The sequence below is a fragment of the Natator depressus genome, chromosome 12 (genome assembly GCF_965152275.1).
Source record: "Natator depressus isolate rNatDep1 chromosome 12, rNatDep2.hap1, whole genome shotgun sequence".
Lineage (NCBI taxonomy): Eukaryota > Metazoa > Chordata > Testudines > Cheloniidae > Natator > Natator depressus.
Window position 1 is genome coordinate 32,903,008 of NC_134245.1, and position 26,846 is coordinate 32,929,853.

The 26,846-nt window shown below is 43.6% G+C and overlaps 1 protein-coding gene and 1 long non-coding RNA gene across 2 annotated transcripts in view; one reads left to right on the forward strand and one right to left on the reverse strand.

The window, feature by feature from the left end:
• Positions 1-311: 311 nt before the first annotated feature.
• On the reverse strand, positions 312-2,087 carry LOC141996638 (uncharacterized). Its single transcript, XR_012641580.1, has 3 exons — positions 2,012-2,087; positions 1,825-1,898; positions 312-1,230 (listed from the first exon to the last, which is right to left on the reverse strand). It is a non-coding gene; the product is annotated as an uncharacterized LOC141996638 (long non-coding RNA).
• BCO1 (beta-carotene oxygenase 1) overlaps positions 600-26,846 on the forward strand; it is a 39,918-nt gene continuing 13,671 nt past the window's right edge. The window contains exons 1-4 of the mRNA XM_074968825.1: positions 600-753; positions 21,192-21,320; positions 25,078-25,207; positions 26,129-26,276. Of these exons, the coding sequence (XP_074824926.1) occupies positions 690-753; positions 21,192-21,320; positions 25,078-25,207; positions 26,129-26,276 (471 nt within the window). The 5' untranslated portion in view covers positions 600-689. The remainder of the gene's footprint in view (positions 754-21,191; positions 21,321-25,077; positions 25,208-26,128; positions 26,277-26,846) is intronic.

Below are 26,846 nucleotides of genomic sequence, written 5' to 3' on the forward strand. Positions count from 1 at the left end.
GTTAAAACTCCTTTTAAAAAAAAAATCCCTAACCCCACTTCACTCAAATCACACAACGGTGGGTATGTTACAACCCTTGTTTGTGAAGACAGCCATTTGTCATTCAGAGAGGTGCCCTTTAGCTTACTTTCCAACAGTCTGGTCAAAAAATAAAACACAGAGCACTGCACTGATCATTTTCTGCTAATTCTTAGAATGGCACAAGCTTGTATTCCAGAGAGAAGGATGTGATCAGCTCTGGAGACACTTTTTTATTAGCTTCTAAAAACAGGATCACAGTAGCAGGTGGAGATTTCTTTTGCTCTTTCCTTCAACATTGTCATATGGGCAAGGATCCCTATCTAATCAATATCCAAAGTTTCTCAGAATCCCTGGGATTCAGGTGGGATCAGACAATAACCCACTGCCGAACTGATCTCTTGTTCAATCATGAGCAAAACGGCAAATGAATTAGTTCTCTCTGTCCATCAAAGGAGCTGAGATTAAGAGTTAAGTGTGGAGAGGGAGGGAGAGAATTATAGTATTACGTGCTAAGGATTAAAGAACAGCTATCAGTCACAGCAGCCTGCTGGAGGTGCACTTTGGCCCTATAAATAACAGGAAAGAACTGTTCCCAGCTCAGTCAGAGGGGATACCACAAGAACAACACCAGCTGTGCAGCGGATACACAAAGTTTAAGTGCAGCAGACATGGATGTGATCTTTGGTAGAAATAAAGAGGAGCACCCAGAGCCCATAAAGGCAGAGGTGAAAGGTAAGGAAAATCTCGTCCAAACTGGGTGGGTATTTTTGTGTTTTCAAATGAGTTAATAATCTAGCACTTGTTTCCCCAAGACAACACTGAAAAGGGGAACTGCTGGGTCTAATGAAAGGGAGACTATGAGAGCGAGGTGAATGGCTGTTTAGAAGATTGAGATCAGATCGAATTTCTATCCCCTAATTGCAGGACTTTTCTCACTTTATGGACATTTTTGGATGTATGTTTCCTGTAAGTAAGTTTGAAAAGGAGTCACTGAAACTGGTGGTTGCCGACAAAGTCAGGTAGATTCAGATCTAGTGCCGCCCCCCCTTCCTCCCCCCCCTTCTTTGTCCTTTCAGTTTCTCTCTTTCTGTAGTCCGTCACTAGCCTCTAGTCACTTTCTCCATGTTGCAGTTCAGAGGAGTGGCTGACATTGTCATTTTCACTTCCTGGAGTCGGAGCGGGACACTGTAACTGTTTGTAGAAATGTTTCTAAAGACAAATAGAAAGGCAGACATAATTAATGCCAAGTGGCTTTATTACAAAGAGAGCAGAACAAACCAGAGAAAAGAACGTTTTTCCTGAGTCAGGATAATTTAAAGTCATGTGATTTAAGTGGGTGATTTAATGAAAAAATATATATATATTATATATATTATATATATATATAATTTGTAGAATGCATTTTGGGTGAAGGTCAAGGTTCCTTCCCCACTCTGAATTCTAGGGTACATGAAATTCTTGGGTAACCTGCATGAAAACCCCCCTAAGCTTATTTTTACCAGCTGAAGTTAAAACTTCCCCAAGGTACAAACTATTTTACCTTTTGCCCTTGGACTTTATTGCTGCCACCACCAAGCATCTAACAAATATATAACAGGGACAGAGCCCGCTTGGAAACGTCTTTCCCTGCCCCCACAAATCCTCCCAAACCCTACGCCCCCTTTCCTGGGGAAGGCTTGATAAAAATCCTCACCAATTTGCATAGGTGAACACAGACCCAAACCCTTGGATCTTAAGAACAATGAAAAAGCAATCAGGTTCTTAAAAGAAGAATTTTAATTGAAGAAAAAGTAAAAGAATCACCTCTGTAAAATCAGGATGGTAAATATCTTACCGGTAATCAGATTCAAAACATAGAGAATCCCTCTAGGCAAAACCTTAAGTTACAAAAAGACACAAAAACAGGAATATACATTCCATTCAGCACAGCTTATTTTATCAGGCATTTAAACAAAACAGAATCTAACGCATATCTAGCTAGATTACTTACTAAGTTCTAAGACTCCATTCCTTTTCTGTTCCTGGCAAAAGCATCACACAGACCGAGAGAACCTTTGTTTCTCTCCCCCTCCCCCCCTACCCCCCCCCCCGCTCCTCCAGCTTTGAAAGTATCTTGTCTCCTCATTGGTCATTTTGGTCAGGTGCCAGCAAGGTTATCCTAGCTTCTTAACCCTTTACAGGTGAAAGGGTTTTTCCTCTGGCCAGAGGGTATTTTAAAGGTGTTTACCCTTCCCTTTATATTTATGACAGAAGTCATTTCAGTAGATACTGTGTCCATGGTTAGTATTTTTGCCTTGATTTGATTGCCACATTTTATCTCATTCTAAAGAGTTTTGTGATGCAGCGAGGTGAAGAATGATTTATAAAGAGTGGTGGTTGTCAGAACAGCAAGTAGGCAATAGTGGCACCTTCTGAATCAACAGATCTGCCCCTGGTGTGAATTCAGAGTCATGTCTGCTGATGTTAGAGACAAAAACAAGATTTTATTGCTTCTCACTCCTGTAGTCATGGCTAACACAGTTAAGGGGTGAGCTGGATTCTATGTACTCTGGCTTGCAATCCTCAACCAGAATTGCTTAAAATCTCACCTGCAAAATCTTTATTAGTAGAGATGCAGTGCCTCAGAGGACCCAACTTGACTCTCAGATTCCAAGTTTAGGTCATGGTGCAGAGACAATGAACACAGAATCCCACAATTCTGATTTTTAAAGTCACTTTTCAGAATAGAACACACTTAAAACAGATGATGGTCCAGTTACTTATTGATTGAGGAAACAAAGAAAATCTTTAAACATTCAATATTTTTTTCAGTCAGCTATGCACACCTCCCCTTCTCTGTATTTTTCAGTGGCTTCTATTATCACTCACTCTATGTACTGATCTCAGTCTGCATCTGAGGCCTTTATTTGGCTTTCCTTCTTTCCAGGAACTTAACCGGCAACTCACTGTGCTATCCTATTGTGAAAGTAGAATGAATTATATTGAAATTATAATTCATTAAAGAAATGCTGCTTGAAGGGTTTGTTGAAATATAGTTGTCAGGAAGAGAAACATTAAGGAGTGTGAGACAATGGGTCCTCAAACTAATTAACTTAGAGCTCCTACTGAACTAGGAGATTGGTAAACGTTAGTATGCAAATAAGATATGTACGTATATTTGTCAGTTTCTGCTTTCTTTTGTCTCTTATGTTAAATTGGCTTGGGCTTAGCTGTATAAATAAGTTATCTTGAGCCTCAGAGAGGGGCTCACATCTGGGTGCATTAGCAAAGCACTTTGCTAATAAACAGAGTGGTCTGACAAATTATGTGAGTCCTGAATCTGACTTTGACAATTTGGAGGTTCCACCGAGATGGCAACCGTCTTCTCTGGGGCTGTGTGACTCCTGACTATTCTTAGGACTGCCGTGGCAAGCCGGCACCTGGGCATTTGGCCCGAGCGGTCCTCCGCCAGAACAGAAGGGTGCATGACCACAGTGAAGTCTACACCATCGAACCTGTTGGTTCCCACTCTGTTCTGGTAGGGATCCCGGGATCTGACATCAGGAATCTGGTCAGGTAATTATTTCTGTGTTTTGTCTGGACTGAGGACTGTCTTGTCTCTGTGTCTGTCCGTCCTCCCTGTGGTGTGCGCCGTCTCCGTCAGGAGATCGGCTGACCAAAGGGTTCCTGTCCCCACGGTCTGAGTGAGTGAAATCTGCACAATCGCAGCCGCACCGCGCCTTCAGTAAAACCCTTGGTGTGAAAGCAAGGGCGATTGAGGCAGTAGCCTGTGGGCTCCTTTTGTGTGTTTCACTGGGCATCGCTCTGACGAACCCGACTTTCCTTCTTGTGTGATTGGTGTGTAAAGTCCTCCTGTATGGGTAACCAGACGTCTAAGTCGGGACAGTTCCCTAAAGGAACGCTGGCTCAGTTTATGTATTTTAGGAAGAGTCCGGACTCCTGTAAATTTCTGGAAAAACGGTCTAGGCTAAGGGGGTCAGGTAGAGTGGCTACTACCACCACTACGCTTCTGCCCCCAGAAGCCTTTACAGCTATTCTGAGGGAAAATGGGCCCTTTTCCCACAGAAATGGTCTATAAGGGACTGCTGGAGGCAAGAGAGAGAATCTGATCAAAATTGTTTGACTACTGGGTAATGTAATCAAAATCGCTAAAGGATGTAAGGGGTTTCTATTGGAACTTAACTTGGCTGCTCCTGGTTGTGTCTAGTTGTACAAGATGGAAGTGTAATCAGGGTACAGTTGTGTAAAAGAGTAATCACAGTGCAAGGGATGTTAGGCAAAAGAGAATTTTGTGTGTGTGTATAGTGCTAAAATCTGAAGCTGTCTCAGCTATTACCTGAGAATAAACTTATAGCTTGGTACAGCAGAGAAACTATTGCAAACATGGTCTGTTGCACAAGAGGGGAAACTGAGGTACACCACCTCATGAATTTCATAAATGATCAGTGAGTGGGGTAATTCACTAGCCTGACTATAGAACAAAATAAGGACAGCCTGGAGGTAATTTTTCTGTTTTTCCTGCAATTAGTAAGGAAATTTGTAAAGGAAAGTGGTATTATTATGAAGAAATAATCTGTCCCCACCAGGGGGGTGGAAATTGTTTCTTTTGTTTTTAGACTCTACAAGCAAGCTGGCGCCAGCGGAAGAAAAACTCAGAATACCGTGGATCTATGTTTTGTGTTGTTTGTCTGTGGTGTTTGTCTTGTTGCTAGCGTTGTTGTGTTTTAATGAACAGAAAACCTCATGACATGGGTGGGGGATGGCTTCAAAGGCTGACCTTGGGGGCGTGGGGGGAGGGAAGATGTGTATGGGAATGCAAAAGGCTAACTCAGGAGAATCCCAAAATTCAGTGGCCACTGTTAGGATCTTGGGACAAAGGCCGAGTAGAAGTCTTAAAAGACAAACTCGGCCAACCTAAAACTAAATTGGCAAAAGGAGAGGTTGATTGTTTCATGCAGTGGTGGGAAGAGGCAAATCATAGGTGGACAGAATCAAAACTTGCCTCTCTCAAAGATTCTGGCTTCTATCCCACCAGATGCAACTCATTTTACTGTTGTTGATTTGTGCTCTGCTTTCTTTTCTGTCCCGGTTCACCCTGACTCCCAGTTCCTGATTGCCTTTTCTTACAAGGGGCAACAGTACACATGGACCACACTGCCCCAGGGGTATACTGAAAGCCCGTCATATTTTTCCCAAGCATTAGCCCGAGACCTTGCTGACCTTGTTTTCCCGTCCAGGTCCACACTAGTCCAATATGTAGATGATCTAATCCTCTGTTCCCCTTCATTGTCTGCCTCTGAAACTGACTCTTTAGTGCTCCTTACTGCCCTAGCAAATAAGGGTCACAAAGCTTCTCGCTCTAAACTACAACTCTGTCAAGCTTCTGTCACATACCTTGGCTTTCTCCTCTCCCAGGGTTCCTGTGCACTTTCTCCCACCCGCGTCCAAGCTATCCTTAGCTTTCCCCGACCCCGCTCCCCACGCCAGGTCCGGAAGTTTTTAGGCATGGCTGGATTTTGCAGACAGTGGATTCCCCAATATGCCTCCCTTGCAAAACCTCTCCAGGAACTCACTCGATTCTCTGTGCCTGACCCCATGCCGTGGCTCCCTGAGGCCAATTCTGCCTTTGTTTCCCTCAAACAGGGTTTGACTTCTGCCCCTGCCTTAGGGCTGCCTGACTATTCTAAGCCTTTTACCCTTTTCTGCCACAAACAATCTGGGTATGCACTTGGAGTTCTCACTCAGATGCACAGAGAAAAGAGAAAAGGAGTACTTGTGGCACCTTAGAGACTAACCAATTTATTTGAGCATGAGCTTTCGTGAGCTACAGCTCACTTCATCGGATGCATACTGTGGAAATTGCAGAATACATTATTATATACACAGACACCATGAAACAATACCTCCTCCCACTTCCATGGTGTCTGTGTATATAATAATGTATTCTGCAATTTCCACAGTATGCATCCGATGAAGTGAGCTGTAGCTCACGAAAGCTCATGCTCAAATAAATTGGTTAGTCTCTAAGGTGCCACAAGTACTCCTTTTCTTTTTGCGAATACAGACTAACACGGCTGTTACTCTGAAACAGAGAAAAGAACCGCCCAGTGGCTTATTTCTCTGCCACTTTAGACCCTGTTGCCCAAGGCTTACCCCCCTGCCTGCGTGCTGTGGCTGCTGCAGCGCACCTAGTCGAAATGTCTGATTCCCTTGTTCTCTGCTCTCCTCTTACCCTCCTGGTCCCTCACTGACCTCACCCTGCTCCAAGACTCTGCCCCAGAAACCGAGAGAGAATCCTGGGTTGCCCAGGGTTGCTCTCTACATCCCGATTCCTTTTGGCGCTCGCCTACTGGCACCTTGTAGCCCCCTTTTCACTCTACCCATCTCTGGCCGCCCTGCTACACGGTGTTTCGCATGTCGGAAAGGAGGGGATGGTCTCTGCTGTAACAAAGACAGGATGGTGGGCCCCCCATTTTAGCTCTTTTGCAGCCCGCCACTGTGCAGCCTGTACCATTTGCCAAAGCCATAATATTGGTAAACCTGTAAAAGTGGCCCAGGGGTTCCAGGGCCTGCCTCAAGCACTATTCTTGCACAAATGCCTAAGTGTCAACAATATAATTTTATATTGGTTATGATATGTTTATTCTCTGGTTGGATTGAAGCCTCTCCTTGTCGCAAGGCTGACTCACTGTCTGTTGCCAAATGTTTGTTAAATCATATTATGCCTGCCAAAGGGAATTCCTGCTACTCTGTCCAGTGATCGGGGTACACATTTTACTGGACAACTTATGCAATATACGGTCCAGGTGTTGAACATCAAACACCTGTTGCACTGTCCCTACCACCCACAGAGTGCAGGTGCAGTTGAAAGACGAAATGGTGTACTTAAGAATAAGCTTGCTAAAATTTGTGACTCTACAGGATTAAGCTGGCCAGTAGCCCTTATGGACATGAGATCCACTCCATCCCAAAGGCATAAATTAAGTTCCTTTGAAATTGTTATGGGACGCCCTATGCGAGCTATGACTACCATTACTCCCATTCCAGATTTGAACGTGACTCACAGTGCACTCCTTCAGTATTGCAAGGGACTAATGCAAGCTGTAAGTCACTTCCATTCACAGGTTCGAGTCACCTGGCCCACGGAACCCACCTCCGACGCTTGCCACAACCTCGAGCCAGGTGATTGGGTCTACGTACGGCGCCATCATCAAAAGCACACCTTGGAGCCCCGGTGGAAGGGTCCTCATCAGGTACTGCTTACTAAACAGACGGCTGTTAAACTATCTGACATCGCAGCGTGGATACAAGCTTCACAGTGTAAGAAGGCACCATCCCCAGAGAACCAATCATCACCTCAGGACAACGCAGAGTCAATTTTCACTCCAGAAGAAGGAGTAGAGGAACAGTCTGCAATACCTTACAATCTACGCTCTCGTAAGGGTTGTCAGAAGCAGACGACGAACAAAAAAAAAATAAAATAAAAAAAAGCAATAGCGAGCCTAGCGCCTACTGCCTGGTGGGCGTAAAACCGTGACTGCAGTTCCCTCAGTTGAGGTTGTCAGAACCAGAAGAGCCTTGCCTCCAACATGCGCCTCTGCCTGTTCCTCGGCTGCTGGTATCTTACGGTCTGGGGAGACCACGATGACAATTCTTTTATCCAGCAGCAGGTGTGGATAGCTCAGACCCTTAATATTTCTAATTGCTGGGTCTGCAGCCACATCCCAGCCCACTCTCAAACTGGTGTTCCTCTCCTGGCTATCCCACTCAAGTCCCCAGACCTCACTGGAGGGCCTTGTCCATTTAACAAAATATGGAACAGCAATGACACTTGGGAAGCGGTGGGAATAAATGCATCTAAATGGATAAGTGTGGTGGAGGGAAAAGGTCATTGGTGTTGGGTGTGTAATGGGACAGGGCTGGATCTGGGGAAAAACCGTTGCCTTCAGCATATTGTGGCCAATGGTGTATGGGATTATTCAAACAAAACTAAAAAGTGGCGGGCCGGGTATGGAGATATGAATTTTTTTCTCAACCTGGGATCAAACAGAGAAATCAATCTCATGTTCCCCCTACAGTAACCTTAGTGAAAACAATACAATCTTTCAATGTCATGCAAATAACACCACTCCTCGTAAGGAGAATTACCCTGTACCCTTTGGGGGATACTACTCCTCCTTTGCAAACACCTATATGACAAATGGGTGCAACCGACCCTTCCCAGCCTTAATAGGCCATCACTGGGTGTGTGGGACCAGAGCTTATACCGCACTACCAGCTAATTGGTCAGGAATCTGTTATCCTGCCCGACTCTTCCCACAATTCCGAGTGCTAGGAACCTTCCCTCGAGAACGCCTCCGCAATTTCAGGTGAAAAAGAAGGGACTTAACAGATGCCCAATGGTATGTAAATAACATAAGCCCCTTAACCTGGGAAGAGGCTATTGGCGGTTCCTTAATACCATTGGGGGAGTAATACATCATGCAAAAAGGCTCCTAAGGTTACAAGCAGTAGTTGAAATAATGGCAAATGAAACCGGAGAAAGTTTAAGAGCCCTGGCCAAAGAAACAGGGGCAATCCGACAGATGGCCCTCCAAAACCATCAGGCATTGGACATAGTGCTGGCGGCAAAAGGAGGGACTTGTGCTCTCATTGGAAAAGACTGCTGTGGGTATATACCAGACAACACCAATGAGGGAATAGATCGTGCTAGCCACTTAGAACAAATCGCATATCTTCCCCACGAAGAGCCAAGTTCTTTATGGAAGTGGCTAAGTAACCTTTTCAATTTCTCTGGCATAGGGAACTGGTTGTTTCAGGGAGCCCTAACTCTCCTGTTTGGAATCCTAATAATTTTTGTATGTTTTCAGTTACTTTCCTGTTGTATCCAAAATTGTGTCAGGCATGCTACACAGATAGCTGCCCCAAACCAGAGTGCTAATTTGATGATTTTAAATATCACTGATGAACAAAGAGATAAAGAACAATTGATATGTGGAACCCAGTCATTGTTGGTCATTGCGTAGCTTGACCAAAAGGAGGGATTGTGAAAGTAGAATGAATTATATTGAAATTATAATTCATTAAAGAAATGCTACTTGAAGGGTTTGTTGAAATATAGTTGTCAGGAAGAGAAACATTAAGGAGTGTGAGACAATGGGTCCTCAAACTAATTAACTTAGAGCTCCTACTGAGCTAGGAGATGGGTAAACGTTAGTATGCAAATAAGATATGTACGTATATTTGTCAGTTTCTGCTTTCTTTTGTCTCTTATGTTAAATTGGCTTGGGCTTAGCTGTATAAATAAGTTATCTTGAGCCTCAGAGAGGGGCTCACATTTGGGTGAATTAGCAAAGCGTTTTGCTAATAAACAGAGTGGTCTGACAAATTATGTGAGTCCTGAATCTGACTTTGACACTATCTAATAACATGCTAATTTAACATGACTTTATCACTGTAAAGTCTGATCATTTGCCAAACATTTATGGATTCATCTTCACATCCCTCAGGGGACATAGGAAAATATCGTCTCCTCTTTGCAGATGGAGGGGAAAAAAAATCTCACTAGGGCCCTGATCCTTAGGTACTTTAGGCATTACTCTGCTCAGCATTACAATGTTTGACCTGCTACTCAGTGGGATCTTCAGCCATGAGTTAGGCTCCATTCCTCCTAGTATAGAATCATAGAATATCAGGATTGGAAGGGACCTCAGGAGGTCAAGTCCAACCCCCTGCTCAAAGCAGGACCAATCCCCAACTAAATCATCCCAGCCAGGGCTTTGTCAAGCCTGACCTTAAAAACCTCTAAGGAAGGAGAGTCTGCCACCTCCCTAGGTAACCCATTCCAGTGCTTCACCACCCTCCTAGTGGAAAAAGCTTTTCCTAACATCCAACTTAAACCTCCCCCACTGCAACTTGAGACCATTACTCCTTGTTCTGTCATCTGGTACCACTGAGAATAGTCTAGATCCATCCTCTTTGGAACCCTCCTTCAAGTAGTTGAAAGCAGCTATCAAATCCCCCCTCATTCTTCTCTTCTGCAGACTAAACAATCCCAGTTCCCTCTCCTTATAAGTCATGTGCTCCAGCCCCCTAATAATTTTTGTTGCCCTCTGATGGACTCTTTCCAATTTTTCCACATCCTTCTTGTAGTGTGGGGCCCAAAACTGGACACAGTACTCCAGATGAGGCCTCACCAATGTCGAATAGAGGGGAATGATCACGTCCCTTGATCTGCTGGCAATGTCCCTACTTATACAGCCCAAAATGCCGTTAGCCTTCTTGGCAACAACGGCACATTGTTGACTCATATCCAGCTTCTCGTCCAACGGCTGCCTAGCCATTCGGTCCCCAGTCTGTAGCAGTGCATGGGATTCTTCCATCCTAAGTGTAGGACTCTGCACTTGTTCTTCTTGAACCTCATCAGATTTCTTTTGGCCCAATCCTCTAATTTGTCTAGGTCCATCTGTATTCTGTCCCTACCCTCCAGCGTATCTACCAATCCCAGTTTAGTGCCATCTACAAACTTGCTGAGGGTGCAGTCCATGCCATCCTCCAGATCATTAATGAAGACACTGAACAAAACTGGCTCCAGGACTGACCCTTGGGGCACTCCGCTTGATACTGGCTGCCAACTGGACATGGAGCCATTGATCACTACCCATTAAGCCCGCCGATCTAGCCAGCTTTCTATCCACTTTATAGTCCATTGATTCCAGCCCATACTACTTTAACTTGCTGGTAAGAATACTGTGGGATTATAATTCATGAGGAGAGAGTTTCGTGTACGGAAGGGATCTTCAGAATCTGGACGGCTGAGCAGGAAGCTGCCTAAACTAGCCTGGAGCGGTATACTGAGGTGAGGGGTAGAGAGAAAAGAGGGGCTTAGGCACCTAAGTGGCTGATCTCTGCTTGGGAGCCTCAGCCGCGAATCCTCTCCCGGAGCTAGGTGCCTAAAACAGGTCATCTGCTTATGTAGCCCATGGACTAGCAGCTGAAACAGTGTGTCTGTCTCTCACCTATGTTTCCCAGTGCCCCGGGCTGCCTTTTGTGCAGAAGCTTTGCTGCGCCTCCATGCATCAGTGGCTTCCTTCTGTTGCAGGGGGCTGGTAGGAAGCAAATGTTAGGTGTGCTCAGAACTTGCTTACTTGACTGGCCTTTGCTGGCAAGATAGGCTTTCCCCTGCCTAGTTTGAGAATCCTGCTTCACGGCTTTGGCTTGAGCTAGGGCTGCAAGTGGCTCATTACCTGTGGAGTGGCTTCAGTGCATAGGCAGCTTTGCAAATGCTGACTGATGGAAATTTAAACACCTACAAGGTTAGGCAGCAGCTGAGCAGCAGATCTGAAAATGTAAGTGGTGCCAAAAGTGTGGACTTAGGATATATCTACCCTGGTTAAAAAAACCCAAGGCAGTGAGTTGCTGAGTTGGGCTTGCTCTAGGGGACTAAAAATAGCAGTGTAGATGTTCCCACTCAGGGGTGGGTCTCAGAGCCTGGGCTCCAGCCTGAGCAGGAACGTCTACACTGTGATTTTTAGCCCCGTGGCGCAAGCCTCACAAATCTTGTTACCCGGGGTTCTTTCAACCCAAAGCTCTTGGTAACTTTTACTCTGTGCAAGGTGGTGTCAGGAAATAAATCAGGGGAGACACGGCCGTCCAACCGATAGATGGCTGGCACAAACAGGACAACACGAGTGCTTTCACTTAAAGCTAAACTTTACTTAGTCTCAAGCACTTATACACACGTCCACAACAGGTTAGTAAAACACCCCCAACCCTTGATAATTACCAAAGCTGAGTGTGGCTCTTGAGTGGCACAGCGGCAGCCTGTCTGCCACTGGGGAACACAAGATGCATCCAGAGGGAGTGTCCAGTCCTGAAGAGTCCCACCACCTCAAACTTTTCCCCCTTATTTATACATTAGTAATAGAATGACATGTCCCTTAAAGCAACTTGTTAAGTAAGCAGTTTCAATGGTCAAGCGAGAGGTTCCTTCTGATTATCGATTAACCAGGTGTGGGTTTTTCCAGAGTTTGAAGCCTGGAGGCCCCAATAGACATTCCTGGGACACATCCTGCTCTTCTAAAATGCATGTATCAGCAAGTGCAACACAGTTCTTATCAGGAAGGAGGGGGGGCCAAGCTGTCCTCTCTGTGGCACCCAGAAACCTCCCTCCCCTCCTGCCTTGGTTAAACTGAGACTGCTGAATGGCCAATTTACAGCTTGCTGACTTGGCTGCTTTTAGCAATAAGCTATAGTGGTTTCAGGCACTTTACTGGTTTGCCAAAGTCTCCCCGTACAATCTGAGTCAGTTGACCCAGGCTCTGAGACTTGCTGACATGGGTTTATTTTGCAGTGTAGCTGTATCCAGATCCTGAAAGGTATTTAGGTGCCTATATACGTCTTGAGGTGCCAGAATACCTTTAAAATGTGGCCCTGGGTTATGTGTACAAGGTCATGCAGGAAGTTTGTGGCAGAGTTAGAAATTGAACCAGGTATTCTAAAGCTTTATACAATACCTTAGCTACAAAACCATCCTTGCCCCATTATATATGCCACTGAAAGAGTTTTGTCTTTGTTGTTTGACTCTCCAGATATCTTTAGAGTATTTTTAATCTGATGTGAGAACATGTTTTAATTAGGCCTCTCTTTTAACTTGAATCTAGATGTTCTTTGAATTGCAAAGATGATTGCCGTTTCTTATGTGAAATATCCAAAGGCAGAGCATAGCTTTACCAAGGCCAAATCCTCTGCCGATCGACAAAGCCCCAAATGCTGCAGAAATACTACCCTTTTTTTTTTTTTTTTGGATGCATGGTAGGAAAGGCAGGTTAGCCTGATCCTTAGGGGTATGAGGGTTGGCTGGGACATGGCGAGTGGGCCACATTCATTGCACAGGTTCCTGTTCCAATGCGCCATGTAGGGTTGGGGGGGGGCCACAAAGGGCCACAGTCACCTTGACTGTCTTTGGAGACTGCATAACCTGAAGTGTTCTGTTGCGCAAATAAGAGCGTTAGATAAACATTCCTATTCCCAGATATATATACTGGGCTACTTCAACTAAATATACTACTGAGCAAAAATGTTGTACTGTATCTAACTTGAATAGGCTGGATCTCTTACCATATGTCATTTCTTGAGTACCACTACTCCCTCTGAACACATTTTTCTTCACTCTCTTGCTTTATCATCTTCCCTTTCCCCATTTATCTTCTACAGTGCTCTTCACCTTTTAGGTAATTCTATGCATCTAGGGCCAAATCTTGCTCACCTTACTCCAAAAAGTAAATCTGTTCTCTCCACTGGGACTACTTGTGTGAATAAGGCCAATGGAGTTTGTCCCATGAAGTTTGTATAGTCTGTAAATATTTTAATTATCAATTCTGTTCTTGAGTGATTTCACAGCTGTCTCCACTTCTTCACGCAGTATTGGAAAGTCGTCATCCTCTGTTGAATCTGGGCTGCCTAAGACACTAGGATCTCCATTTGTCTGGTGGTTGTATAGATCAGAGCAGTAGTTTGTCCACCTATTGATGTCCCTTTCTTCTGTAAGACTGTTCCCTTCTTTGTCTTGATGATTTATGGAATTCGGAGGAGAAATAGTAATAGATATACTCACCAAGATCTGCAACAAGATTTGGCAGACCAGTGAGTGGCCCTCCACGTGGACACAGTCACTAATCATCTCTCTATCAAAGAAAGGCCACCTGCAATTGTCAAAATTACCAGACCATAAGCTTAATTAGCCATCCCAGCAAAGTGATGTTGAAAGTCATATTGAACAGATTGAAATCACAAGCGGAGAGCATCATCACTGAAGAACTGGCTGGCTTTCATGCTGGAAGAAGTACCGCAGAACAGATTTTCAACCTTCGTGTTCTATGTGAGAAGTACTTACAACACCAGCAGGACATCTACCACGTCTTTGTTGACTTCAAGAAGGCGTTTGACAGAGTATGGCATGAAGCTCTCTGGGAACCATGAAGTACAATGTTGGTGGTAGCTTATTCTTACCGTTAGACAACTGTGTGCCAAGGCCAGAAGTGCAGTTCTAATCAATGGCACAATAGGAGAGTGGTTTCGCACCACTGTTGGAGTCCGGCAAGGCTGCCTTCTTTCGCCCACACTGTTCAACATCTACTTGGAGTGGACAATGACTGATGCTCTAGATCACATATGCACAGTCAGCACTGGGGGGCGAACAATCTCAAATCTTCGGTTCGCTGATGACGTTGATGGCCTGGCAGGCAGCGAAGATGAACTTGCCAACCTTGTGAAGTGATTGGATGAAACCTCCACAAAATATAGCATGGAAGTCTGTGCAGAGAAAACCAAGCTGATGACAGACAAAGGTGATGGGATCAGCTCACATATCACTCGGTGGACGAGCTGGAGACAGTGAAACAGTTCAAGTATTTGGGGGCAGTCCTCACTGATGAAGGATCCAAAGCAGAAATTCTGGCAAGAATTGTGCCAGCAGCAGCAGTGGCAAAGCTAAAGCCAATTTGGAGGAATAAGAACATCTCCCTGGAATCCAAACTGAAACTGCTGCACTCACTGGTCATCTCCATTTTTCTGTATGTGTGAGAGACATGGACCCTTATGGCAGAACTTGAACGGAAAATACAGGTAGTAGAGATGAGATACTTCCATAAGATCCTGGGAATCTCCTACTTCTACCACCTCCCTAATGAAGAGGTCCGCAACATCATCACCCAATGCAGTAGGTCATACGAAGACCTCCTGACGACTGTAAAGAAGTGCAAGCTGAAGTGGTACGGCCATGTAACAAGATACTCTGGCCTATGCAAGATCATCCTCCAAGGGATAGTACAGGAGAAGCGAAGAAGAGGTTGACAGAAGAAGAGATGGAATGACAACATAAAAGAGTGGACAGGAATGGACTTCAGAGACTCAAGCACTGACACACAGTTGTCAGGGAAGGAGACAATTGGTTAATTGCTCATATGGTGCCCCAACAACCGATGCGGTTACGGGAGTGATGATGAAATATTTTAATTAGGATTCTAGCTGTTTTCGCCAAGAGAATGAAAATACATACAAGATCAGCGTTAGAAATAGTCTTTTTCACTGTGTGCAGAGTAACACTTCTATTGTATACAGTATAGTGTACATACAGTAACAATGTCTTCCAGCTGAGACCCACTTAATGAAGGCTGAAAGCAATCCCACCATGTGGTGTTAGAGACCTACTTAATTTAACTGATACATCATCTGTGTCTGCCTAGTCCCTTGCCCCATGCCTTGGGGAAACTCTGCACGAACGCATCTTATGGAGCAGGGAAGGTGTTTGGAGTATAGGGTTGTCCCCCCCTCCCCCCCAGATACGTATCCTTTTTGGGGGGGATTGAGGTGGAAAGGGAGGGAGAGAGTTAGTGAATTTTTGTGGTTTCCCCCCTCCAGTTCTGTTATACATGTAACAAGAAATAAAGCTTTTGCAATCTGAAAAACCCTTGGAATATATTAAACATACATTATTTATCTACTCTCAGCCCTCTAGTGGCAATACTGAAGAGAGCCACTTTCTTCATATGGCTAACTCTTACAGACTAATGGAAAGTACATGAGAAGACTAGAATAATAACATATACCCCCTCATACTTCAGCGATGATTTCTTATCTGGCTCTTGTGTTTGCACACGTAACAAGAGTTTTTATGCTGTCTGTCAGAGAGTCTAGACTCTTCTGTAGCTCTTGTTAGAACAGTCAAATGTGGATCTGTTATCTTCATCCATTTACTCTCCCCCTGCACAGAATTTCAAACCTAATACCATATGAAGGTGTGTATGTTTGTACTGTGCCTAGCACAATGGGATCCTGGTCCATGACTGGACTGATTACAATATAAATAGTAGTAATGTGTATCCAGTATTAGTTAAATAAATGTTCTTGGAATGTATTAAAGGTGGGCCTGTTAAAATCGCCTTTTATTAAGGTTGCCTGACTCTTTCCATTATACTAGCCTGTTTTCAGTTGCTTAGAACTTTGCCAAACTTTACCCATTTGGACTGAAATTTTCCACACCGGGTGTCTGCCTCACGCTGAATGTGTTTTGAAAAACATCAGCCAGAATTGTTCAGCCAGTTTTGAGAACGAGGCTGGTGGGACAAGACGTTCTGCGTATTTTCAAAAATTTTGGTGATTTTTTTTTTAAAACTGTATTAGGCCTGTCCTGCTCCCTGTCTCCATGCTTTGGAGCAAGGACTTGAACTTTAACAGGGGGTTGGCCTTTGTGTCAGGGATGTGCCTTTTGCTATCCCTGTGAAAATCCACCCAAATTTGGCCAAGTTATAAGTCTTTGAAAACATCTGAGTCCACACATGCTCGGTAGAGACTTGGATTTTAGCATTCAGATTCCCTGAAGATTCCATTCATTCTGAGCAGGTTCCAGTTTGGGCTGAGCAGGATTGTCCCTGAGGTTGCAGCTCTGGGCTGCTGAGAGCTGTGCCAGGTCCAGATCCAAGCCCTGGAATTGAAAGTAGGGTGTTTGAGAGCCCAGGAGAGTCAATGCCCCCTCCTGGGCTGAGGCAGCATGGAAGAGAAAATTGCATGATTCAAACATAGTGAGTACAAGAGCCAGACCTGGGAGAGGAGAATAGACTGGGACAAAGGGCATGGAGGCTGGTTGGTGGTGGGAGTCAAGGTGGGGCAGGGAAAGATTGGGACTAGCTGAGCAAGGAGATTGGCACTGAGGCAGAGATTGGGAAGGAGACCATGGGGGACTTGAATGGGTGGGGGAAGGAGAGAGGGACTGGAATCGGGGAAGGGGCTGAGAGTAAATAAGTGCGGGGGAGATGGGGACTGTCTGGAACAGAGATGGGAACTGAGAATGAGTGGGGCAGGAGGAAAGAGGTCAGAGGGGAGGGGAAACAGATTGGACAAGGACCTGGGGCAAAGGAGAACTGGGACAGGCTAGGCAAAGAGATTGGGACAAGGAGCTGGGGAGGTCTCACTGACATTGGACAAAGATCCCAGAAGGATGAGTAGGAGCAAGTAGGGATGGAGAATGTGGGGAGTGACTGGAGGCCAAGGTAGGGAAGAGAGAGATTAATTGAGGAGCCAGGACTGGGATGGGGACTGGGAATGTCTGGTTAAAGAGACTGGAACTGGAAGTTGGGATGGGGGGAAGGCTGGGGGACAGGGATTCCAGAGGGGTGAGACTCGGACTTACTGGGCAAAGAGCCTGGAGCTGAAACAAGAAGCCTGAGGAGTGCTGACTGGAAGTGGAGAATGGGACAGGGGTGATGATACAGATGAGAGGACTGGAGACAGGACAGGCTGGCAGGGGTATGGCAGAAGGAGTCACATTTGGGGAGAACAGGTAGAGGTCTGTGCCTATTAAATGACACACTCCTCCAGAGCCTGGAATGGAACTCATGATTCCTGAGTCTTACCATTCCTCTGCTTTTAGCAAATATCTGTGAAACACATTGTGAAAGTGTTTGTCTCATCCTCCTCTAGTGCTGGTCCACAGAGGATACCAACCTACTTGTACTATCAGTTACTTTTGAAGTGGCCGAGGTCTGAGTGGTGGCTCTAAAGGTTCCATCCCCCATGATGACCGTTGCATCCCTCATGATGTCACATGGTAGAATAGCTGTATTTTTGGTTTGTTTACAACCTTAATTTGGACCCCTTGTGAATATGCATTATGATGCAGTTTTTAATTTGTAAGGAAGATAAATATTTATTTGGAAACAGAGCCAAATAGCCTTCAAATACTCTACTAAATTACTTTTGCCCTTCAGGTTGTTCGGGGAGGAAAACACACACACCCCTTCTTCAAATTAATAAACAAGCAAACTTAAAGTCAATTAACTTCTCACTATGGGTACTTATTTAAACTTTTACTAAACTAAGTAAGACCACACAATACAAATGATCTCATCAAAGTCACAGTTGGAATGAAGCACCTTAACAATGATGTGGAATGGAATCACCAATTGATTATAGTAGCAAATGAACACTGCCAGTAATCAAATCATGAAATTAAGACAACAGGTCAATTATTTCAAATACTAAATGCTGGAAGCTTAAGAAGGTGGTGTTTCCTTCTCCGTCCTTGACGTGCCTCCTCAACCCAGTGGGAAACTTGATGAGACCTTGGCAATTGGGCTGGCCCCAGCTGAATGGGAGAGGGGAACATATGTCCATCCCCTTTAGAGTCTGTAAGCACTCAGGGGCTAGTTTAGGATGAAGGGAGCTGGCTGGTCCCTCACCTCCCCTTTCATTAATTTAAACCCTGGCTCAGGCCATGTGGATCCGCTTTTTGAACAGTTCCAGACTATTTCCTCACTTTTTGATACATCAAAGATCTGCAACTCTCCATTCCTCTCTTAGTGCAGCGTGGTGCATACAGACACAAACCAGGTAACAAAATGGTTTAAGGGAGGACTCACTTAGCATGTTGGTTGGGAAATGATTCATGGCATATACTGTTACTTACGCTTTTGCTTACATGTGCACAGTTTGTACACACGCACACCGTACACCCTTTAAAAGGGTTAGAGAAAAATCAGTAATATTGGCAGGTGTCTCCATGCAATAACAAAATAGGGTAAGGGCCGGGGGGAGAAGAAAGTTTCTTAATAAAAGAAAAAGATTTGCTCTTCAGCTTCTTGGCCTTCAGAGCATCAGCACAGAACTGCAGGTCAGGGGAACAGATGATATCTCTGGTTGGTATCTCATGCTGACCGGTGGGCTTTCTCTGTGCTAGTCAAGCTCCTGTAACCAGTGGTGGTCTTGGTCTCCTCCTCGTTAGAGCTAGCCTACAGAAAGCAAAGGCATCAGCCCTTGCTGACATTGTGGTGGAGTAGGAGGAACATGCCATTCTCCACATCTACCTTGATCCTTATGGTGGTGATTTTTAGCTTGTCCGAACTTATAGCACCTCCCTGGAGCTAATCAGGGACCACAAATCTAATAACCCAGAAACATGGTCCTCTCCCAGTCACGGATGGACAAGCTTGGCTCTTGGTCAGTTTGGAAAGTTCCTCCTTTAACTGGAAGTTCTCTTCTAATAACCGGCGTTAGACTAGACCACAAGCGTAGGCTACTCCAAAAATGTGATAAGCAGGAGATTGCTTCATGGAAGTATCTCAGTCCCCTCTGCTCCTCTGGTGGGGGTAACAGTTGGGAGTGCACATGGCCCTGAATTTACTAGGGCCTTGACACATTCTTATATGTGACTTATGACCTAGTGGTGACTGCCATTGCTTTTCACCCACTCATATTCCCACTTAGCCTTTCTTAAAATACTCTTAGAGCTCCCTTTTCAACTGCCCTTTGCCCTTTTTACCAGCAAAAAATTAGGGAACAAGTTGTTCATGGCTTAATTAGGTGAAGGGTCACCTTCCTCTTTGCATCAAGGCTGAGAGACATAGTGGCCTGAGAGCCTGTTAATAACACATCCTACTTAAACGACAGAGAATTAAAGTTTATACCTACTAAAGAAAAATAAATGCTGAGCACGCACAGCTGCAATTGCAGTCAGTGGGAGCTGTGCTTTTAACATAAAGTGCTGTATAATACTAAGTATGCGGAAAAATCAGGTCATAGGTATCTTAAATTGGACACCCAAAATTGGTGGATCGTTTTGACCTTACTCTCTGTGCCTCAGTTTCCCATTAGTAAAATAGGGATAATAATAGCTCCTCATCTCAAAGGAGTGTTGTGAAAATACATTAATTGATGTTTATGAAGCAGTCAGATACTAGAGCAATACAGTTCACAAAAAAGCCTATGAGGCAATGAATAATTAGAGCTGACTAGAGGATGACCATTCAGTTTCAAGACAGCCTTCAAGGTTTCACAATTTGTTTTCATTCTGCATTGGAACAAAACTAGAACCTTTCAACCACTTTCACAAACCAAAACTGTGTTCAAACAGCCATTTTTTGGATAGAAAAGATCAGGAATGCTTCTCGGTGGAAGTGACCAGAAAGACCATCCTGGACCTCAAAAATCTTCCTATCAAAAATTTAGTCAAAATCAGTACATCCCTGAAAAATGTTTCAGCTTTCATGGACCCAGATATTTTGACAAACATTTCATTGAAAGAAGAACAGGAGTATTTGTGGCACCTTAGAAACGAACAAATTTATTAGAGCCCATGAAAGCTTATGCTCTAATAAATTTGTTCGTTTCTAAGGTGCCACAAGTACTCCTGTTCTTTTTGCAGACACAGACTAACATGGCTGCTACTCTGAAACATTTCATTGAAAGTGTTTTGATCAGCTTTATTAATAATTCTGTCTTTGGAGCAGGGTTTGAACAGAGTGTAGTGGGACCTCCCATGGAACAATGAGGAAGACACAAAATATTGAAGAGCTTTTCATTAAATGAGTGCCATCCATTTTGTGCACTGACTGAGGCTGAGGTCTTGTGGGGAAAAAATAGAATGTGATAAAGTAATTTAAGACAATAGCATATGCATATGACAAAGGAAAAACAGGCAAGCTTAATTCTGGCATTTCCTAACTTGTGAATGCTTGACTTGGCAACCTTAATGCTTTTTTAGCAAAGATTTTTTTTGTGAATAACATGTAGTAACGTAGCTGATTTCTTGTTCCTCATGTGTCATAAATCACCAAATCCCTATATCTTGTATTCAACCCTGGACAGCACTTATGTAGTATCAATACAATATTTATAATCTTTATTTACACTCTGAGAATTGACATTTAGTGTTCTAAAGCACTGCCATCACAACGCTTCATTACACTGTGTAATTTCATTAGTGGGATTGTTACTGGAATTGAACCAGCCTTCAGTTTACATTGGCATCTTGGCCACTGAGGCATTTGATCTGTAAATAACTCCTATAATTTATTTCTGTTAACTCCTGGCTTTTGCTGGGAATAGCAAATGGGATTAGATGGATAATTTTAAAATGAAAGTTCAGGAAGAAAATGCTCCTCCCTCATCAATCTCTTATAATTAGTAAATTATGTTCAGGTAATTTCATGTTTTCAGGTTTGCGTATAATGAGGGCCACATGGTTAGGCAAACCTAAATGGCGCGAGCAAATACGTAATTGTAAAATCCTGACTTGCATCACCCATGGACTTCCTTACCTTTGGAAATTTGTCCTTTAGTGCACAAGGTCACCTTTGACTTGGAGTGGAAGTGAACTGTGTCCTTTCTCTTTACAGGTGAGCTACCAAGCTGGCTGCAGGGGATTCTTCTTCGCAATGGCCCAGGCATGCACACAGTGGGGGAAACCCACTATAATCATTGGTTTGATGGCTTGGCTCTGATGCACAGTTTTACATTTAAAAATGGTAGGTTGCAGCCTTATAGCGCGAGCATCCAAACCAAGTCTTGGTCTCTAGACAGGAGTGTGAGGTTTTATAAATGTGGGTGGAGTCTGCTTACAATACTCGTATATTGAATTGTTTCAGATGCTTAGCTAAAGGTCCCGTCGGACATACGGCTGGTTAGGGGTCCTGCAAAACATCAGACTAACAAGGGCCTGTGTAGCTAGTGAGCATCAAATGAAGGGAAGGACAGTCAATGCAGTCTTACAGACGCAGCTGCCAAAGAGAGAATGGGTGCTGGTCTTGCCCTTCTCAGTGCGACTTTCCTTCTCTGAGGTGGAAATGCTGTGCTCACCTCAGAAGGGGAATGTGCAAAGGTGGCTTAAAGTCAGCCTTGCATGTTCCCCTGATCCTGGGGCTTCTGTGCTGAATCAGTCTTTCTAAAGGCTGCTCTAATTTGCACCAGCTACCATTGGCCCCAAAAAGCCATTCGAGAACCTTAGGATTGCTGGGCAGCAAGAATGCCCAGCCATGCCCTTTTCTTCCAGCTACAGCCCTTCTCTGGCTGCAGGGAAAGGGGTGCCTAGGAGCTGTTGTAGTGGCACAAGATGATCCCCCCTTACACTGGGGTGACCCTCCCTGGGACAGCTAAACTGGCTTTAGGTCAGATTTATGCTGGTGGCATGAGACAAACCTGCCCTAATGCAGAGAAAAAGCTGGCTCATAGTAACTCATTGAAATATTTTAAAAATGTAAGTCAATTATGTTTTCCTCAAGGATGTTAGTACCCATTAAAGGGCCAGGTCTTTTGACCCTTCCTGAGGTTGACTTCAATGGGAGCTGAGGCGTCTGAGGCTCTCTCAGGCTTGTGCTGTGGGTACTAAGCGTAGAGCTGTGCAATACAGAATATTTACACCAGGGGTAAAATCCTGGCTCCACTGAAGCCAATGGCGAATCTCCCACTGATTTCAGTGGGATCAAGATTTCACTCTAGGCCAGGATTTCTGGTTGACTGGTCTAGATACCATGGTTTTGAGTAGACATTAAAGTAAAGAGAAAAGGAGTACTTGTGGCACCTTAGAGACTAACCAATTTATTTGAGCATAAGCTTTCGTGAGCTACAGCTCACTTCATCGGATGCATAAAGTAGAAAATACAGTGAGGAGATTTATATACACACAGACCATGAAAAAATACACATTGTAAGGAGAGTGATCACTTAAGATGAGCTATTAGATTACCAGCAGGACAGTGGGGTGGGGGGAGAGAAAACCTTTTGAAGTGATAATCAAGGTGGGCCATTTCCAGGAGTTAACAAGAACGTCTGAGGAACAGTGGGGGGTGAGGGGGAGGGGGTGTGAGAGGAATAAACAAGGGGAAATAGTTTTACTTAGTATAATGACTCAACCACTCCCAGTCTCTATTCAAACCTAAGTTAATTGTATCCAATTTGCAAATTAATTCCAATTCATCAGTCTCTCGTTGGAGTCTGTTTTCGAAGTTTTTTTTGTTGAAGGATAGTCACTTTGAGATCAGAAATCGAGTGACCAGAGAGATTGAAGTGTTCTCCGACTGGTTTATGACTGTTCTAATTCTTGACATCTGATTTGTGTCCATTTATTCTTTTACGTAGAGACTGTCCAGTTTGACCAGTGTACATGGCAGAGGGGCATTGCTGGCACATGATGGCATGTATCACATTGGTAGATGTGCAGGTGAACGAGCCTCTGATTGTGTGGCTGATGTGATTAGGCCCTATGATGGTGTCCCCTGAATAGATATGTGGGCACAGTTGGCAACTAACAGACTAACACGGCTGCTACTCTGAAACCTGTCATTAAAGTAAAGGATTAAGAAACGCAGCTCACAATAGAAGTTGTATTTCCATTTACAACTTCCATTCTGCAGCTGTTTGGAAGCACGTAACAGCTTTTGCCTCCACCACAGCTGAAGGTAGCCATGGCGCATCCAGGAGGTATAGAGACTTTGCTACTATGCTTCCTTCCAGAGCCCCAGTACCTGCACAATTCCAAACTGAATCAGCTAATAGTACCATCATGTACAGAGGTTTCCTGGACATGGGCAAACAGCCTATTTACATTATGGGTTAAACACCCTTCTTAGGATTTGAACCTAGTTATGAGAGCAGCCAAGAGTGAAACTAGGCCACTGTGCCACTTAGCTTGCAAATCAGGTCTCAGGTATATTTAATGTGCTTTTATAAACAATACTTAAATGAATGTCCAAATCCTACTTACTACCCTCAGGCAAGGTGCTGGAAATGATTAGAAGCAATATTTCCTCTGTCCATACCGATTTCTTTTTAATCTCAACCTGACCGTAAAATATGGAGATAGAATATTATTTCATCTGCTTTAGAATATAATGGGAGCTGTTTTTCATTGTGCTTATTTGCTGCACAATATACTAGCTTTCTAGGAGAATTGGGCTCCCTGCCCCCGTTTCTTTTTTATTTTCCGTTGCTGTGTTGGGATGAGAGATTCCAGAAACACATTTCCTGTCTGCCTGCCCAGTTCAGTGCCTGTTAAGAATGCAGCCATAAACAGAAATGGCCAGACATTGAAACTGCCAGTTTATTGCACCACGTAAAGCAAAGGGAGCTGTGTTTGTTCAGACACACAAGCCCATATGCCTGAAGTGGCTTACTCTATACAGGCATTCCTTCAGGCCTAGAAGAGTGCTGTTTTTTTACAAACACTGGAGACTGAAATTTGCCAAGAAAATCAATTTCCACCACCCCTCTCCCATTGTCTGGGGATACATACTGTTCTCCTGATGGAGGAACCCATGGGCTGGTGATTAAAGCACAGAAATAAGAGTTCTGGGATCTGGATTCTGTGTGTGACTCTCCCACAGACTTATGTGATGACTGGCAAGTCACTTCACCTCTCTGTGATAGTTCCTAGTGTATAAAATGAGAATAATAATCCTTCCCTACTTCACAAGGGTCTGTGAGGCGTAATTCATTGTTTACAGGTGTTCAAATATGTTAGTGATGAGTATCATAAACATGCCCATGAACAGCTGCCTGCAAGTATTCCAGCTCTAGAGAGGAGGTTTTTAGGAATGTAACAAAGGGTTATTCTGGACTAGGGGTGGATTAGATGACCTAATAGGACTCTTCCTGCTCTGTAATCATCAGAGAAATTACAGATTCTTCTTGGGGACTGTTTTAGTGACAGCATCATTGAGAGTTTAAAGAAACTGCCTTTAAAGCTTAAATGGTCAAATTTAGTAAAGTGGGATTTTTAAAAAGGAAAAAGTCATGTTGTCTTTCATAAATTTAGAACTCCCTCAATGTTTGTTGTAACAATTCCTTAGGAACTTGAAACTTACAATTTATTCTTCCCGCTCCATCATGTAGATAGTTAATGTAGAGTTGCTTTCGAGTGCTGGCATTTTTAGTTTAAAACCACCTTCTCAACATCCGATACACAAAATATTGCCTAAACATTTTATGAACCAAGGAAAGTGGGTAAGTCAAAATTTGGGCTATCAATGTTGGCAGCCCGTAAGTATAAACAATAGGAATAAAGTACAGACAGCCCCATTTTCCACTGAAATTTTTTCAGAGACCCAGAACACCACCTGAAAAATTAGGGGTTGAAAGCAATCCATAGTCTGCTTAACTGGAGGCCAACCAGATGAGGTTCTCCTGTAATTTCTTTATCTGAAAGGTGTTCTATATTAATTTTCTAAGGGAAAATAAATATCTTCTGAGTATGCATGTAATACAAAGATTTTGTTTGCCCTTTGTTAGGCGAAGTTTACTACAGAAGTAAATACCTCCGCAGTGACGCATACAATTGTAATATAGAAGCAAACAGAATTGTGGTGTCAGAGTTTGGAACTATGGCTTATCCAGATCCATGCAAAAACCTATTTGCCAAGTAAGCAATGTTTTTCTAACAAGGTTCTGCTTTCTATTTCTCCAACACAACTGCTTTTCAATTTCCCCTCTGCATATACAAAATAAGCCCCAATGTTTGTATGTAAGTTTAGAATTGCCACACCATTGGCAATGCCAGGGATCTAATTCCCAGTCTTTCTACACATTTTAAAAAATTTAATACTCGCTTATAGAAATCAAAGGATTTATTGGCACATTGCAAGTAACAACTACAAATTTAAGTCCTGCCTGTGTGTGCTGGAGTTATTACTTGCAGTACTCCAATAAATCTTTTGATTTCTTTAAGCAAGAATTACAGAAAACAATCAAGCAGTTTATGCCCAAAGTCTTTATTTTAACACTGTGGTGATATGATAGGGAATATTCTTGGGAATAAAAACGTATTGTCAGAGGAAGTATTAATCCACCACTTTCTTACCAAAGCCTATTGAAAAAGTTACCAATATCTATGACCTACTGGGCCAGACTTTCAAAATGTGATCTCTAACTGCATGCAGAAGCATGCACGCACGATAGTGTCTACTCCCATTCAAGTCAATGGTTGTTTTGCCATTGATTCCAATAGGAGCAGGATTGGCCAGATATTAGATGAACTGTTTGTGCATGCAAAAGCAGCAGTTGTGTGTGTCCACACTTCCATATTGGGTTAAGAGTGTTGCTGTAGGACTAGCCAGCAGAGAGAGTACAAATTCAATAATAAACCCACTTCCAATGATTGTGCTGCATAGAGATCACATCCTGCTCTCCAACAGCAGGCACAACTTCCAGTTCTATGAGAGGCTCAAGGGGAGGATAACACTAAACAAGTAACAAACAGAGCCATGATCACGTCTGTCCCATTTGAGAGTGAAAGCAACTTCTCAAAGATTAATGTAATTATATAACATTTTCATCCCCACAGAGCATTCTGCTACTTGTCCCACACCATTCCTGAGTTCACAGACAACTGCCTGATCAATATTATGAAAACTGGTGAGGATTATTATGCTACAAGCGAGACTAACTTCATTAGGAAAATTAATCCTCACACCCTGGAGACATTAGAGAAGGTAAAGCATCCATGTTGGATACCATGTTTTATCTGCTAATGAATATAGTGTCATGCTGACCTTTACAGCCTGGGGTGTCAGGTTAAAGGCGGCCAAATTTGACATAAGTAAATGTGAAAAGATAAAATGTTTTTTTAGCCAGTGCTTCCTGTGTCAGAATAGGCCATTTGGGAGCCATGGAGATTGGGGTGGTTGTTGTTGCCAACTTACAATGTCAGTTATTTTAACTTACAATATTTTATTCTTCATTTCTTTCAAACTACAAAATTCCCGGTGTCTTAGGGTAAGTATTGGCTTTTGCAGTTTTAGCTTGTGCATAATCCTACTTGGCTATAGGCATAATGTCAGGTCTTGTGTTTATGGCATCTGATTATTTTTGATTGATTAATGATCCTACTAGCTATCCCTCCTATTATGCAACAATTTATATGATGTGTAATTAATTCTCTAGGCCAGTTATATCACAACTTTCTCAGTCATTAGACCATCTGAATTTCCTTATGCAAGACATTTCTTTAATTTTCTAAAAAAGTGAGTCTAGATACATTAAGACATGTTTTTAGTTAACCT